Source organism: Ischnura elegans, chromosome 1 (genome assembly GCF_921293095.1).
Source record: "Ischnura elegans chromosome 1, ioIscEleg1.1, whole genome shotgun sequence".
Classification (NCBI taxonomy): domain Eukaryota; kingdom Metazoa; phylum Arthropoda; class Insecta; order Odonata; family Coenagrionidae; genus Ischnura; species Ischnura elegans.
The window spans coordinates 143,887,804-143,903,280 of record NC_060246.1 but is presented as its reverse complement, the minus strand read 5'-3'; the positions used below and the strand labels follow the sequence as shown (position 1 = coordinate 143,903,280).

The window sequence follows — 15,477 nt, the reverse complement described above, 5'->3', positions numbered from 1 at the left end:
AAGGCAGGGTTGAAACAGTCCAGTGCGCAAGGCGTAGGGTAATCCCTTACCTAGTGTTACAATCGTGCTATGATTTTCGCTTGACAGGGAAATGTACTAAAAATTTCGTGAAAAGATTTGGGGCGGGCTTCACCATTTATTACCATGATCGAATTCAATATTATGTCTCATTTGCCTTTGCGCTCGCGAAGGAATACAAACACCTGAATCGGGAAACGCACGATCAGTGTGCCACCCTTGGTCATCGATTCGAATGAAGTTTTCGAGGTGATGTTTCACATTCAAATTCCCGAGTACTTGGCCGAAGATCTACTGTATTTGAGTGTGAGAAGGCGTACTCTCGCAGGCGTCTGCATTGTCGCGAACTGATATGCGTCAAATGGTGCACTATCGCCTGGACCGCGTGAAAGAAGTGGTAGGAGAGAGAGAGGGAGAAGGAAGAGAGAGAAAATAAAGCAAGACGCCACCCGTGGCCTGGAGCCAATATTTATGCGTGTATTAATACCTTCGCCCTCCCCCTCCTCCCGTCCTTTTATTTTCTTCCTCTCCCCCAGCCACTCACTCTGCCACTTCCATCCACCCCTCCCCCTTTTTCCTTTGTCTCTTCTTCCCCTTCCCCAACAATCCCCACTCGCCTTCTCTCAAGGATCGAGGGTGAATCTCTGCTTGCTATCTTCGCCTTAACCCTTCCCCCGTATCCGCAGTCTGCAATCAGCGGTTCCGCTGACACATAGCGGTATAGAGTAATGAAGCAAAACTGCAGCCAATTGTTTCGAATTCGTCATTTGCGGTTTGGTTATGAGTGAAAACTAGCTCAGATTTACGCGCTCTCCGTTGTCTTACCACAACTAAAAAATCATCTTGGGAAACTGTTTACCGTTTCAGCTGGTACCATAAGATTCACCCTTAGGCTTTACCGGCTAACTTGAACGACTGGGCAGCCGAGCCCACCTTCCTTCATGTAAAACACCTTGACGCGCGAATCCGAAGCAGTCTTGGAATAAAATTGTTTTTTAATTTCATCGCCAAAATTGAGCAAAAATGTTTCATTGAGCCGAGAAAATCATAACGTTGGTATTCTCACGTGGGTATTCTAGATTTCGTCGGCATAGGATTCTTTTCTGCGATCCCAGTCTGTATGAATCTCTTCTCTTCCTCGGGTTGACCATCGTTTGCTTCTTCATTTATGACTATTTTTGTGCTTGGTAACGCAGATCTGGGAAATCGCAGATGTGGCGCCGTCTTATTTGCCTCAGTAATCTTATATCGCAAAGCTAGTGTAGAAATTATATACGGTCGGAAACGAAATGGCTGGCGATAGCCTGAGTCTCAACGAAGGATAACCAGAAGCGTCTCAATTCCGTCATGGCCTATGCAGTGGTATATCGGGCACTGTCGCGAGAAGTAATCCGAAGCCAATTTGCACAAAGGATATAGGGATTCAGTATCGTGGGAAAGCTACTGATCCACAGCAAACCATCCACGAAGTCTATTCCACATCGTAGCAATTATCCGGAACTTAGCCTTCCCTCCGTATCTCAATCATTTTTTATGGTACCTAAGCGGCGTATGTGTACAACACGAAATTACTAAACTGATACCAGATGTTCACTGCGAGATTATAATGATTGTCGAGACATTTCATCATGCCAAGTAGTTCTTAAAATATACTAGTTGTATTGAATCGTAAGTGGCAATAGCATTTTCGAATATTATAGCTTCAAAAGTATGGAGGCATATTCAAGGAATCGGTAGTATAATACCGGCGTAGATTTGCTTCATTTTGATTCGAATGTTAATGTCTTTCTCTCAGAACAGTTGACAGGAAACCATAATTTTTCGAAGGAGACTTGTTTTTTTAACCCTCTTGTCAGACCATTCTTCGTTTCTATACCCATAATCTACCATCCGCGCAGCCTTGAGGAGGAGGAAACATAGAAGTTGATAGGATGTTCTCCGTTGTATCTTTGATGAACGAGGTCATCGTTGCAGAGAGGACAAGATATCCTTTTTCTGAGTGCTTGAGGGTGAGTGTGGAAAGAACGAGTACAACCGAGTAGCTATTTTCCGGGCGCCCCTTGTATGTACGTACCAGGCGTTCCTGCGGAATCTATACATCGCATCTGCTCCCGCGGATAATATTTGACTAATGGCCGGGCTGCTCTAGTCTGACAACAGGCTGTTGAGACAGGGGGGTGAAAGAGTGAGTTACTATGTTCAGGAAAGAACATCGGAAGGGTCCTTTGGTGAGGTATGATGGCAAGCGATTTCTTGATATGTTTTCCGTGTAATTTTTTTGCGGGTGGAATACCTACTGCGCGTCTTGGTCGTGCGGATAATTTGTATCGAACGATTGTAGCAGTTCATTCTAGTAGGTAATTTTGACATTGTTGCCATGGAGTGTACAGTGAAATGAATGATATCAACCCATTTGGTGTAACGGCAACTTTCACTGGGCCTCACTGGATGCCTAGCCTGAATTCAGAAGAATAGATTCCTTCCGGCTATTTCTTTTAAGATGAAAGCTGTAACTCTACGATGTTGCCTCTATTTGAAGTATTAGATTTGAAATCACTCATTTACTCCTTGCATTTATTATTCTATCCCGTTGTTAAACGCGTGAGACCCGCCTTTCGAACGGGTACGACGATGGAGCGAGGGTAAGCCGTTGATGAATTGAATCTTAATGAATTGTAACATATTGACTAATTATTCCATCATTTCCGTCAGCGATAACTAACTTTTATCGAAAAATTTTATGAGCATTTATGCTAGTAGTTAATTTTGGAGGAATCGTTGCAATTAATGAACTGCTTTCTTAGTTAGCGACTGATAAAATTATTACAATTCTATTGAGAGAAAGAGTTATACGCTAACACGTCAAACTTATGCTGAAAAATATTTGAAGATCAAAGAAAACCACGAGCTCACATTATAGCACATAAAATTCTCCAACTAAATTTTACCTAATTACCATCGTAATACGTGTTTTTGGCTACCCTCTTTTTCAAATTGTTGCCTGCAGACCTGGTAGATGAGCTCTTTCACAATTAATTTTAGTTGACTTTTTCACTGCTGATTAAATTGTCGCGTTTGAATTATACAAGAATTTACTTTTTTAGGCCGTTATGCATTAATTACCGTGCATAAAACAATGTCTAAATCCCTCTTGTTGAGAAATATCATCGGCGTTCATCTTTTCCCATCTAAATATTTCTAAGAAGAAATCCTTGGAATAGAATTCCGGGAAGTTTTAAATATATGGGCAACCTAGGCGTTGTCTTCCTCGACGTTCGATACTACTCTCCGAGTTTATCTCCGCGAGAAGAGATATACCTACTATCGCATTAAGTATTTACAATAGCGTTTTTCCACCCTCGCGCCAATTGTCGCGCCGTTTTTTCCCTCTCTCTCTCTCTCTCTCGGTCGAACGGAACATCACGTGATGAGAGTCGAATAGGTCTCACGCCAACGGAGAATTCGATTCTGTTCGCGGAGACGTCGTGCGTTTGATAACGGCTCATCTTGTTTTAAGAACAGCTCTGCTTTAAACGGTCGCCCTAAAGAGCGATAGGGCTTTTTTAAAGAGGGGAATCGATGAAGGCAGACGTATGGTCGCGCGCGGGAAGAGAGAGAGAGAGTGACGCGGAAATACGCTGGGGATTCGTCCCATTTTATTTTTCCCAGATTTGATAATCCTATGCCTATCCACGGCACCGCCGCCAGTGTTTCGGACTTCTGGCTTTAAGTTTCAAGCTGAAGGTTTCATTTGAATTTTCAGTGTGTCTTTTTTTCGGAGGGGTCGCTTCTCTCTTGGTTTTTGGATCAGTGTTTCCGAATATAGATGGAGGTTAGTGGTGGAATTTCTTTATTTCAATGTCACGTCCTTTTCACGAGAAGCGCAAATACTGATTATATGACGACATATGGCACTTCAAGTAAACCAAAGACATGTTGTTTGTTATGGAATCGGTATAAAAATGGATTCTTCACTGGAATTCCAGAAATGATGTTTTGGAATACCTGTGATTGAAGTAGAAATTAGCAATGATCAAGAGTTGGACGTAGGAATAAGGACAAAAATTAAGTTGCCTATTCATTCACGCTATCGTGTAAACAGAAGGCTATCAAAAAGTGAAATGCATGATCGTCTCAAGGTCAAAATGGAGGATTATGGTATCACAGGTACTAGTTCATGTTGGATTCAAAGGACAACAAGGCCGAGAATCCTAGATCTAGTATCTGTGACATTGACGATTTAATGTTTAAGGTCTATGGAAGGCACGTACCAAGCAAGGGCTAGGGATTGTCAAAGTAGTGAATGATTTTCGGTTAGAAGATGAGAAAGTGGCATGGAGTATTTGAAACCAGTCTTCTATTGTTTTGTTGCCTTCGGAAGCTTATCAATATTTTTTTCCACATATTTGCCCAGGGTATGATTTCGCTGATTGAAACTTGAGAAAAATTCTTAGTTTGAGAAAGAAATGGCTAGAATAATAATAATATTTAAATAATTATTCCCTTTCATGTATAAATTCCTTAATCTTGAGTCGGTGGTTTTTGGTATTTATAGAATTATTTCAAACCGGGATCGAATTCTATCTATAAATTTAGCCTTTTAATTACTCCGTCCTACTATATGGATTTATTATACACATGGAAACATCCTTTTTGTGATTCTTAAAGTGGAAGCAAGCTTCTTGAGGCTACGGGATAGTTACCACTATAATCTGAGTGCCTGTAAGCCTTTACATCGAACCAAATGAGAAACAATGTTGGTCCAAGGAATTTCGTAGCGCCAAAATCACCGAAATTTACCCTTATTTTGCCAATATTTGTCCCATTTATTATAGTCCTATTTGTTCGCCCAGCAGCGTTCGGCCGGTTTGGCGGTGGCCTGTACTCGCTGTTCCCGGCGCCCGCTCCCGCCAACTCCCCCTCTGCCGAGGTCGCCGTCTACTCGCCTTCGCCCTCGCCATCATCCCCGGCCAACTCGCCCGCCGCCGGCTCGCCCTTCGCCTCAGCCGACCACTACCACAGCTTCATCGCCGCGCAGAAAGGTGAGTTTGAATCATAGATATTTAAAAAAAAGTAGGTGAAAAAAAGCAAGTGTATTCTACACAACGTCCTTTGAAAATGTGTGTCTTCTATGAAATTCTCTGGAAGGAAAATGCCGCCATACGCTAAAATATTCTTTCAACGGAAAGATATCATGTTAGTGCTTAGTCTTTCAGGTATTTTGCCTTTATATTTTTTCACTGCTTTTTATTTCTAACTCTCATTCATTCGAAATTCGTTTTTTCCTCGTATTCTCACTAAAGGCAACGAATTTTTTAACGAATAAATATTCTGATATGAATATCTGATAATAATGATTCTAATTGTATGAATTGAAGCTTTGAATTTTGAGCTACATTTTCTTGGCAGCATAGGCCTCTGTAATTGAATTATAGGTTAATCTCGGTTTATACGCCGATCGTGCATGGAGTTTAGTAAAGTGTAAGCGGTAATGCTTCAATCTGGAGATGAAATTGTGGTCATTAATTTAAGCGCTATTTAAAACAACTTATTTTCCTCAAATTAATCGTAAAATCTTAAATAATCCTGGACTGTTATAATTTTGATTTTTAAGCGACTGAAACATTTTTAATTTAAAACTCACGCTCTGTCGTCACGATTGTAAATAAATTCGTCGCAGTTTTTGCCTAGAGATGACATTTCTGCGGTTAATCGGTAATAAATGCCAAGCTGAGATATTTAATTCCAGGCGATGGCGATAAAGCAAGTCAATAAGCTCGTTCATTTTATTGGTGCGATTTCGTATTTCTTTATCAACAATGGCCTTTTCGTGAGTAACGTCTTGGGTGTATTGGGTACCAGCACAAAAGTGAACCAAACTTCCAGCATGCATTAATTCGGAATTTGCCCACTTTATGGTCGGATGCAATCGATTACGCTGGCTTTCCCTTTATCTTCCAGAATCGCTCTTTTCGTCGGCGTTCTCCTTTAATGGCGGAGCGGGGAGTTTGGTGGGCGCGGGTCTCCAGGCCCACTTCTCGAGCCCACACGTTGGTCTCTTGGCCCCTGCCACGGCCCTCGACCGGGGCATCACGAACCTCGAGATGTTGGCGGCCAAGAAACGCTACGACAAACCCCCCTCGTCCGTTGACGCCAACAACTCGGACGGCAAGATGGCGTTGGCGCGGGACTCCAAAGATCACAATCACCACAGGCAACACCAACAACAACAACAGCAGCAACAGCAGAGTCAGCAGCGTCGCACCGGGACTTCCGCGCAGCAACACTGGCCGGAAGTGAGGTTCATCATGCCGAAGAGTGAGAACGGCCCCCACTCCCAACAGCCGAGCCCCTGTGGGCACGAGTCCCTGCCCTCCCCCGTAGACCACCACGTAGCGAACAGTCGGAGGCGGGGATCGAAGCGGAGGTGGCCGGAAGGGGACGTACCAGAGGTGAACTCCGCCAAGCTGGAGGCCAGGTCGGCATGCGCCTGCCACCGGGCTACGGCCACCACTACAACCACCACCACGACGTCATCCACGACGTCTTCCTCAACCTCCACGACCATCCTCACCATCCCCACTTCCATACCGTCGTCGCAGGGCTACCAGCCGAGGATGGTTGGCGCCCTGTCGCTGGCCAATTACCACGTGCCAAAGCTGGACCTGCCCTGCAAGCGGAACGGGTCGGACCCCAGCCCCAACAGCGAGTTGAGGCACGCTTCAAGGGAGGATGCGGGCAGCAGAGGGAAGCTGGCGGGTAGCTTCGAGGCGGACGAGGAGCAGAAGAAGTCGTCGGGAGGCGGGTGCAGCCGGACGACGCCCGTGTCCCTGAGGTGTCCTAGGGACAGCTCGACCCCCACGGCGGCGCACGCCAGGCCCGGTTCCTCTGGCACTCCGCAGTCACCCTTAGCCATGCACCACGCCCACCAGCAGCAGATGCCCCTGGCGCAGGGAGCGTCGCCCGGAATGCACGGCCAGGTACGATCGGATTTCTCTAAAATATTTCGATTTTTTAGGACTATTTCTCCTCATAGGATAGTAAAGTAAGCTGGCCTATTCAGATATTCTTCGAGATAATATTTGAGGAGCAATGTGCTATGCATGTACGAATACTAAATAACGAGTTCGTCCTCTTAAGGAACAAATTTTACATTCTTGAGTTATCAATGTGTTAATTTCCAAATAGAGGTACCCATAGGTCACCTGGGAGTAAATACGGGTATATTCTTACTGTTTTGATCGTTATCCTTCTAATGCGCGAGAGAAATTTGTGTAGTGAAAAACGATCACTGAGTTAAATGTACGATAATCCTCTAGAAAAACTAAAGTTTGCTGTTCCTTAGCATTTGGTTAATCAATCATTGGCGGATCCATGGGGAATACGAAATTGTTATTAAAATTCCTAGGGAAAATATTTTCCTGGACGAATTTTGAACTGCATTCTGGAAACGCCCTTAATTTTCTTTATTTTGTGTGTCTATGTGTCTTTATTTTATGTTCTCTATTTAAGTGTGTCTGCGGTGAAAATCTCTTCCAGATCTCAATTTCTCTAATTCATAACCTCAGGTGGATCAGTGGAATGGCGGCTCTGGGGGCTTGCTGCAGCTGCAGGTGACGGTGAAGAAGGAGAGAGGGTCTGAGGGCTCGGGGTCGGCTGGGACGACCCCGTGCCAGGTGGCCGAGGTGACGACGAGCCGCAACTCGGCGGAGGGGTCGACGCCGGCGTCCGCCTTCAGCGAGGTGCCCTCCTCGGAGCCGCACCCCATCGCCGCGCTCTCGCAGATGCCGCTCCTCTGCATGTCCCCCAACGCCCTCCTGCTCAAGAGCATCAAGGTGGAGGAGGGGCCGACGCCCCCCTCCCCCGGCGTCCTCTCGCCCACCACCACCACGCCCCTGGGCTGCGCCGCCGCGCCCAAGGAGTGCGGCAGGCAATCGCCCGTCTCGAAGCGGCACCAGCAGCAGCCGCACCCGCCCAAGGCGAAGAAGGAGGCGGCGCCGGCCATGCCTCCATACCCACAAGTTCCTCTCTCATCCGCCTCCTGCTCTGGTGAGTGTCGCATTTGCTGCATTTCTTAGGCCATAATAGTTAAATTAATATATAAATAAATAATAATAAAATAAAAAATAAGGCATTGAAATGTGGGTAAACGTTTTACGGGATTTTCACCGGGTTAAATACTCCATTTTAGCCGACGTTTTGAGCTCATCCTGAGGGCTAATAATAAATGGGAATCCCGAGAAACATATTCCCACATAATTCGCCGGGAAAGCTTCAAAAATTAATTCTGGGCATTGCAATATTTCCACTGATTTACTTTCGCACGACGCGTTTCGTTGACTCAACAAAATTTTCAAGCGCATAATTTCCAAGTGCAGCGAAGTTTTTCCGTAAATATGTCTCCTACAGCTAAAGGAGATGAGTAAGAGGAAAGTTTTAGGTGTTGGGATGTGGGAATATAAAAAGTTATGAGAGAAAGGGTCTTTTTTTTTAGAGTCTTCGGAGATGAAGATGGGAGAAGGTTCCTGGGTGAGGATACAACGTACGTCTTTATGTCTTGAACGTTGCGAACATTATGAAGCGGAGTCAATTTATTATTACATTCTCGAGAACAAAATGAGTCTTCGATTTGAATACATTAAAATTGAATTAAGATCAAGGATATATTTGACTTTTTGCCGTGAAAATATAAATTTATAGCTTTTTCTTGGATAGTTATTCTTTTTATAATACAAATGTCATGCTAATCAGCGAATAATTTTATTTTTTAAGCAGTGATTATGGTAGATAAAGTGTCTCAATATTCTCCTAATTGTCGTTTTTCCGGTTACGTTACACATCTATTTCTGAGTGCAGATCTTTTGAACTTTTTATTAAGAAAATCCTGGTTGAGAATATAATATACCGCTTCAATGTATTCTCTTTGCAGTGAAATAATATCGATCGACTCAAATCCTTTTCTATGCTGAGATAAAATACTTGGTATTCTTATTGACAACCATAAAATTCCTTTTCGAATAATCCCGCTCATACGTCGCGGTGATGTATCACATTTGTACATTATACCCAAACATGGAGAAAATTAGAGTAAGTATTTGAAAAATAATGCGAGAAAAGCTGATCTCTTTCTATTAATGTAAGTGCACCATGTCTCCTGTCATGCTACACGCATAAGAGCCATTTCTTTAGTCGTTCGATGTCCATTGCGATTCGATATCATTGTCGATCGTCGATCGCTTTAATCGATCGTCAGTTTTTATAAAGTTCTTGGTGAAGACAATTTTGGTGAAGTACTAGGTCCTCCACGAGGAGGAATGGTTAGGTTGCATGCGGAGAGGTATTTAATCGCAGAACGGAGCAGTAAATTTTTGGAGTCAACAATGGGTGTTTTTCTTCCCATCTCATCAGTAATTCAATTAATTCCGCTCTCGCAGCGTTAACATCTGTGTGGTTTAAACGAATCACATTGGATATCATGATGCGTAACATCTAGCTCTGGACATTTTATTCATTTCGTAGCTAATCTAGTTAATTGTACGCGTCGTGTACGACTTACTGAGTGCTATCTCAATCCCCGACAGAGGTACATGATTGAAATTCTTCTATTGGTTGAATCTTCAAGTTCACAACAATTGTCTCTGTGCTCTCCCGTGGTTAATCCATTTACTTAAGCTTCGAGCTCACTTAATTATCCCTCTAACAACTGCATACCTTTCGCTAGTTTGCAAATAATTGAAGGAATCACATCGAATCTGAGTAGGAGTTCAGTCAGTAGCAGGAAAGAGAGGCTGTATGTTAAAGATGTATAGCTCAACTTTATATCTAAATTTTTCGGTTAAATTTCGGAGCTTTGGCCGCCATGGCAGACCGGACTATTGCCCCATGTGCGCTCCAGTTTCCTATCAGGAGCAGGGAATCGCAGGTTATATATTATTTCAATACTCGCTCAACCTATTTGTTTTACGTTTGAGTTTCGGCTACAATTGTTTTCGTCCTTTGCAATCGTTACTGACCGAAAGCCTCTTTTGGGTGTCTTTTGCAGTTCCCCAATCGGCTTTAGGCGGAGTCGTCTCCCGCCAACAGCGTTTGGAGGCGGCGCCCCGGCTGGCGCCTCTCCCTCCGCTGGCGCCGGTGTCGCAGCTGGACAAGAGGCCCGAGGGCGGCATGCTGTTGGTGCGGGGCCCTGCGGAGCACCACCCCAAGGGCCGGCACAAGGGGGCCACGGACGTGTCCCAAACGCCCTCCACCCCAACCCTCACCGTCTCCGCACCCTCGGCTATGGTGGCTCCCGCCTGCAACGCGGCCACCGCCGATCAGCTCACGGCCACCTCCATACCCGCATCCGCCATCGGTGAGTTGCATCCTGATTCACTCGATTTGTTACACAAGTGTGAACATTACGCACTGGAAACATTGTTAGCCTTGACCGGGATCAGTGTCGGATTTAGCACTAGGCGAGGAAAGCGGCCGCTTTGGAGCCTTGCAGGCTCAAGAAAAAAAATTGAAATTTAATTTGAAAAAATGAGAAATTTAATTGTTCACCGCCTTATTTTAAGTTAGGAGAGTATTGATTTCACGAGAGATGATTAAAAAGTGTTATTGCTAGATGCTGACAATAGTACTGATCCCGAATTTACGTTCATAGTTTTGAAAATGAGATGATTGTTTGGTCCCGTCGCGTGAGCTGAACAGCGCTAAGCCGCAGTTGAGCCGATGTAGCTGTTGGGGGCGTATAGCTACGCTGCAGCGCGCTGGTACTTTGTAGAAATTTCCAACTGAACGTTCCAGGGTGCTTCAATAGTGTTCGTCGATTGATGAATCAATTTTGACCGTTTCGATACTCATGAATTATAAATCGTCTGTAGCTTAAGGTAATTGCATAATTAATGATTTTGTTTTCGCTAATAAAATCAAACTTTAACCTGATTGCTGCGATCGAAAGGGTAATTAGTCGGCTATTGCGAGAGTTTAAGAAAATGCCGTTGGGGACTATCAGCTGTACCATCGTTTTATGCGAGCAGTGAACCGAGCTGCCTTCAAACATTGTTGTGTCACCTTTGAATATCAATGATATTTTTGATCATTGGGGCAATAAAGTATAAGCATCATTTATTAAGCATGGGGAATCTGAATCGTACATTTGTGCTAAACATTCTTGTGATTTTAGGAAACGTGACTCCGTTCGGAAAATGCATCACTTGAATAATTGAGGGTCTTTAAATTCTCTTTTATTCTTAAAGTACCTCTGCATTCTAATTATTAGACTTTATCTCCAGGAGTACTTATTTACATGGTCGGGTCTATGAAATGACCGAAGGAAACAAGTTTTGATACGTCCACGTGAAAACATCTAATGTGTCCGTAAATTCGTTGCCAACATTGAACAGTTTTACGACACAACATTATGTTTGAAGTAATTACACCAAGTAATCCAGATATAGATAAAATTATCACGCGGCAAAAATGCATACTGTGTCAGTCATTTTCACAAAAAAGAGAAACTTGACGACAGTTCCCGATACTTTTAATTCGCACATTCCTGACAGGTATCCATATCATCATCTGCATGAGATGATGTTATTGATATCTGTTTTTTCTTATCTTTTGGAATGCAACACCTATGGATATATCTATGTTGCCTATGCCTACGATGTTTTCCGATTGTCCTAATTCGTCCTTCATCTCTCTCTGCTCCGTGCTATGTAGCAGCCGCGCCGCCGAGTGCGGCCGCCGTCCTACAACCGGCGCCGTGCGAGGAGGCGGCGGGGGGCGAGGTAGCGGCCGCGGTGGCTGCCGCCGTAGCCAACGGGATGCACTCGTGGGCGCCGCTGCACCACAGCCCCGCGCTCACACCGCCGCACCACCTGCACCACCACCACACCCTCTGGCTCGGACAGGGACAGACCTTCCCAGGTGAGAGAGAAACTGCCTTAACTAAAGTAGTGGCCATGGAGATAAGAATTCGCTTCTGCTCTTAGGACGTATTTAGTCTTTTTCTCGTCACGTATTACATATGTAATGAGAAAAATCTCTCATTCTTGAGTGTTCGTATTTTTTTACGCATTTCTATCTGAAAACATGCCTTATCATCTTCCGTCCCGGTTTTCTGTTTGCTGACATTTTCATAGTGATGCATTTATTCTCTTTTACATCCCTGACAACCTGTCCTCTGTAACTAGGATCCGTCCCTGGCCCTACTTCCCGTACACCAGCCCTTTGGCGATCGTCTACAACGGTCCATCACGCTTCATGATGTGCCCGACTAGGGTGTCCCTTCTTCTTCTTATGGTTTTGTGAAAACTTCTCATTTCTCCCTCTCTAAAGTTCCTCCTTACAATCTCAGTCGATCCATTTTATCGTCATCATTATTCGGAAACATCACATATGAACGATATATAGTAATATCGCTCCTGTAGTCGTTGAATCATCACCGGAGCGTAAACAGGCGGTTGTTTGAGTCGCTCACCATTCCGAAATGACTTGTGCTCTCTTCAGTACCGTAAAAAAAATTGACCGTCGGGTAGTCTCGGCGCCAGTTCCTATCATCGCTGCTAGAGGTCCAGCCCTCGAGAAGGTTGCGGTGTGTCGAGTGAATTTTGGCGGCCGGACGAGAGACCCTGGCCTTCGGAGTAAGTGAGTTAGTCCCTCCAAATTCATTGGCACCGCTTTGATCCTTAAGGGTCCAAAGAATGCGAATTTAGAGCCCGACAACTTTAGGTGGTGACGGTGGCTGATGGGCTCTAGTTTATCAGAACCTCGACCTCGGAGACAACGCTCTAGAATAGAACCTTTACAAACCCTTGCGGTGTTACACAGAGAATGTCATTATGGAATCGCTCAGCTTCAGCAGCAGGCTTCAGCGAATAGGTTAAAAATGAGAGAGATGTAATGGCGAACAGATGGGTGGTCATTATTAGTGGTAATCATGTAAACAGAGTGACGCCAGTAAAATTTCACGCACAGATTGTTTAACGCCCCATTACCATCTCTACATGCCTAAAAATTCATAAAATGCATTGAAGCTAGTTAGCGATAAAATAATGTGGTAGGCATTTGCCATTTGCCGAAATAAATTTCCAAGAATGAAAATAGGTTTTTGAGCCCAACATATGCAACAGACAATTTACTTAAGTAAAACTTAGTGAAATTGATTGTTTGAGGCGTTGTGAAAGCGATTCATTATTAAAATTAAAAAGAATAACTTTGTGCTTTCACGTGAATATTTATTCACAAAATTACGACCATGGTTTCAACGTTAGTCACCCGATGATGACGTCTAGCGTTGAAATCATGGTCGTAAATTTGTGAATAAATATTCACGTGAAAGCACAAAGTACTTCTTTTTAATTTTAATAAAGCTTTGTGATTCCCTGGTGAGAAGTATGAGAAAAAGTACGAGTATTACAATAGGCAAAATATTCTGCATTACCGATTGTGTAGTGAAGTGTGGAATAATGTGCGAAGAAGGTAAGGTATTTTTACTCCACCATCGAATTGTTCGCCATTACTGAGCATTTGACTAGCGGATATCCTGATTGTTGACTGTACTCAGTACCTACCTCCGCATCTTATCGTCGACCGTTCATGTATTCTGCCATAAACCATGTGCGCAAACACATACGCCTATATTTACGTAGTCTAAACCATTGAGTTGTAGGGTTCCAATAGCAACCAGGACCATTGGCTTCACACAGTTTACAGCTTTCCCCGGAGAGTTTGCTCATTACGTGGTTTTCAGATAGTTTATTCCGGGTTGCGCACGACTCGATTAGGGTTCCTTGATTCACGCGAATAAATATTTTCTTGCCCTCATATTTTTTACAAGATTTTTAGTATTCGTAGCTTAATTTACGATTTTTTTCGAAAATGTTTACGGTTTCCGGACCTCACTACCACAATTAAATACTTTGAGAATTGATGAGATCTCAAAAATTTGCATTCGCGAAAATCATTGAGCCCTACCAATGGGCTAGCTGTCCAGGGCACGCCTCCTGATGAAGAAGTTTTGATGCTGAGACCAATATTTTCCCCACAGCTAGATCGAAGTACTCTGACGATGGGGTGGTTTGTTGTGTGAGCAAGGCTGAGACGTGGGAGAGAGAGAGAGAGACATGGGGTGAAGTGGAGTGAGGGAGACTATTGCTCAGAGGAGTGGGGGGGACAACGCGTGGGGCCAAGTGGATTATAAGGAGAGAGGGGAAGGGATGGCGGAGAGGGGGAAGGGGTCGAAAAAGCTCTTCGAAGAATTCCTTGGCAACGAGTGGCCGTGATGTTTCTTCCTTACTGCGGCATCCCCTTATAGTTAATGTTCCCTCCTCATTCCTATGGCGACAGCAGCGCCTCCCTGTCCCTTGCATCATTAGGCCAAAGCTATTCCTGGAGGCTCCACTCGCTTTTTTAGATGACGGGGGTCGGGGGGTACAACACGCTCCCCTTTTTTCACATTTCTTTTCTCACAGTGGCGCTTGCGAGTGTGCATAAGCACGAATATTTCGTTGGAGGATTCCCCAGTCGGCCTCTGTGTGTTGTCACCCAAAGCGCATTTAAATGGGTTAACGAAGTTATATTTAGGAAATAATGAGCTATAGGTGAATAGGGCTATTTACCGAAATATCTATGCGGGATTATGTCTTTCATCAAATTAATAATTTTTTTAGCCATTCCCCGCAATTGCGAGTGCTGCACTGAAAAAATATTGGAAGAAAGGGGATCGCACTGCACTCATTATCTTACTGTGAAAATTTTTGGAAACTGATTAAAATGCGACCGAAGAGGCAACAAAAATCAACCTACTCCCGGATGGTTTGGGGCCTCGTATCTGCAGTTCCCCCGGTGCATGACCGTGACCTTTCACGGAAAGTATTATTAATGCAATTTGATTATATTAGTAATACTTTTTAATGGTAGATAATGGCACTGAACATATTCCCCCACTCTGTCTCATCGACTGAGATCTCACGGTCTGTCTACCTTTAAGGGTGCAATAAAAATCTTAGCCGAAACACAGTCGGGGGAGGGTTCATTAAAAAGAATCTTATCCTGCTCATCCGTCTAGGGAACGTGAGTCGGAAATGTTTGCAATTTCCTACTATTGTGCTCTTTCAAATACCCCCAAATTAATATTATAATTTTATTATTATCACTTTTAATTACTTATTTATTATTTAAGTGTCAACTTTTCGCTAGAAAAAAAATATCCCATTTCACCTTCTATACCCGCTCATGCATTTTACGCATTTTTGAACTCAATTTCTGAAAACCAAAAAAAATATTAGGCATTGAGTTTTCTTTTTTTCGCTGATCATGTTATAGAGTGCTTACATTTTTATCCATAACCAGGGAGAAATTTTTTACCATGAATGAAAACTATTGTTGACGGAGGGAATTAGTAATTGGAGTAGGAAGTCCTCATGAACGACAAAACGATTTTCCTTAGGCTCCTTGAACAAATCGTGAACA

General features: G+C 43.8%; 1 protein-coding gene across 1 annotated transcript in view; it reads left to right on the top strand.

Moving 5' to 3' along the window:
• LOC124166085 (mucin-12) overlaps positions 1-15,477 on the top strand; it is a 584,458-nt gene that overhangs the window by 548,954 nt on the left and 20,027 nt on the right. The window contains exons 3-7 of the mRNA XM_046543750.1: positions 4,872-5,060; positions 5,980-6,998; positions 7,587-8,067; positions 10,061-10,369; positions 11,725-11,931. Of these exons, the coding sequence (XP_046399706.1) occupies positions 4,872-5,060; positions 5,980-6,998; positions 7,587-8,067; positions 10,061-10,369; positions 11,725-11,931 (2,205 nt within the window). The remainder of the gene's footprint in view (positions 1-4,871; positions 5,061-5,979; positions 6,999-7,586; positions 8,068-10,060; positions 10,370-11,724; positions 11,932-15,477) is intronic.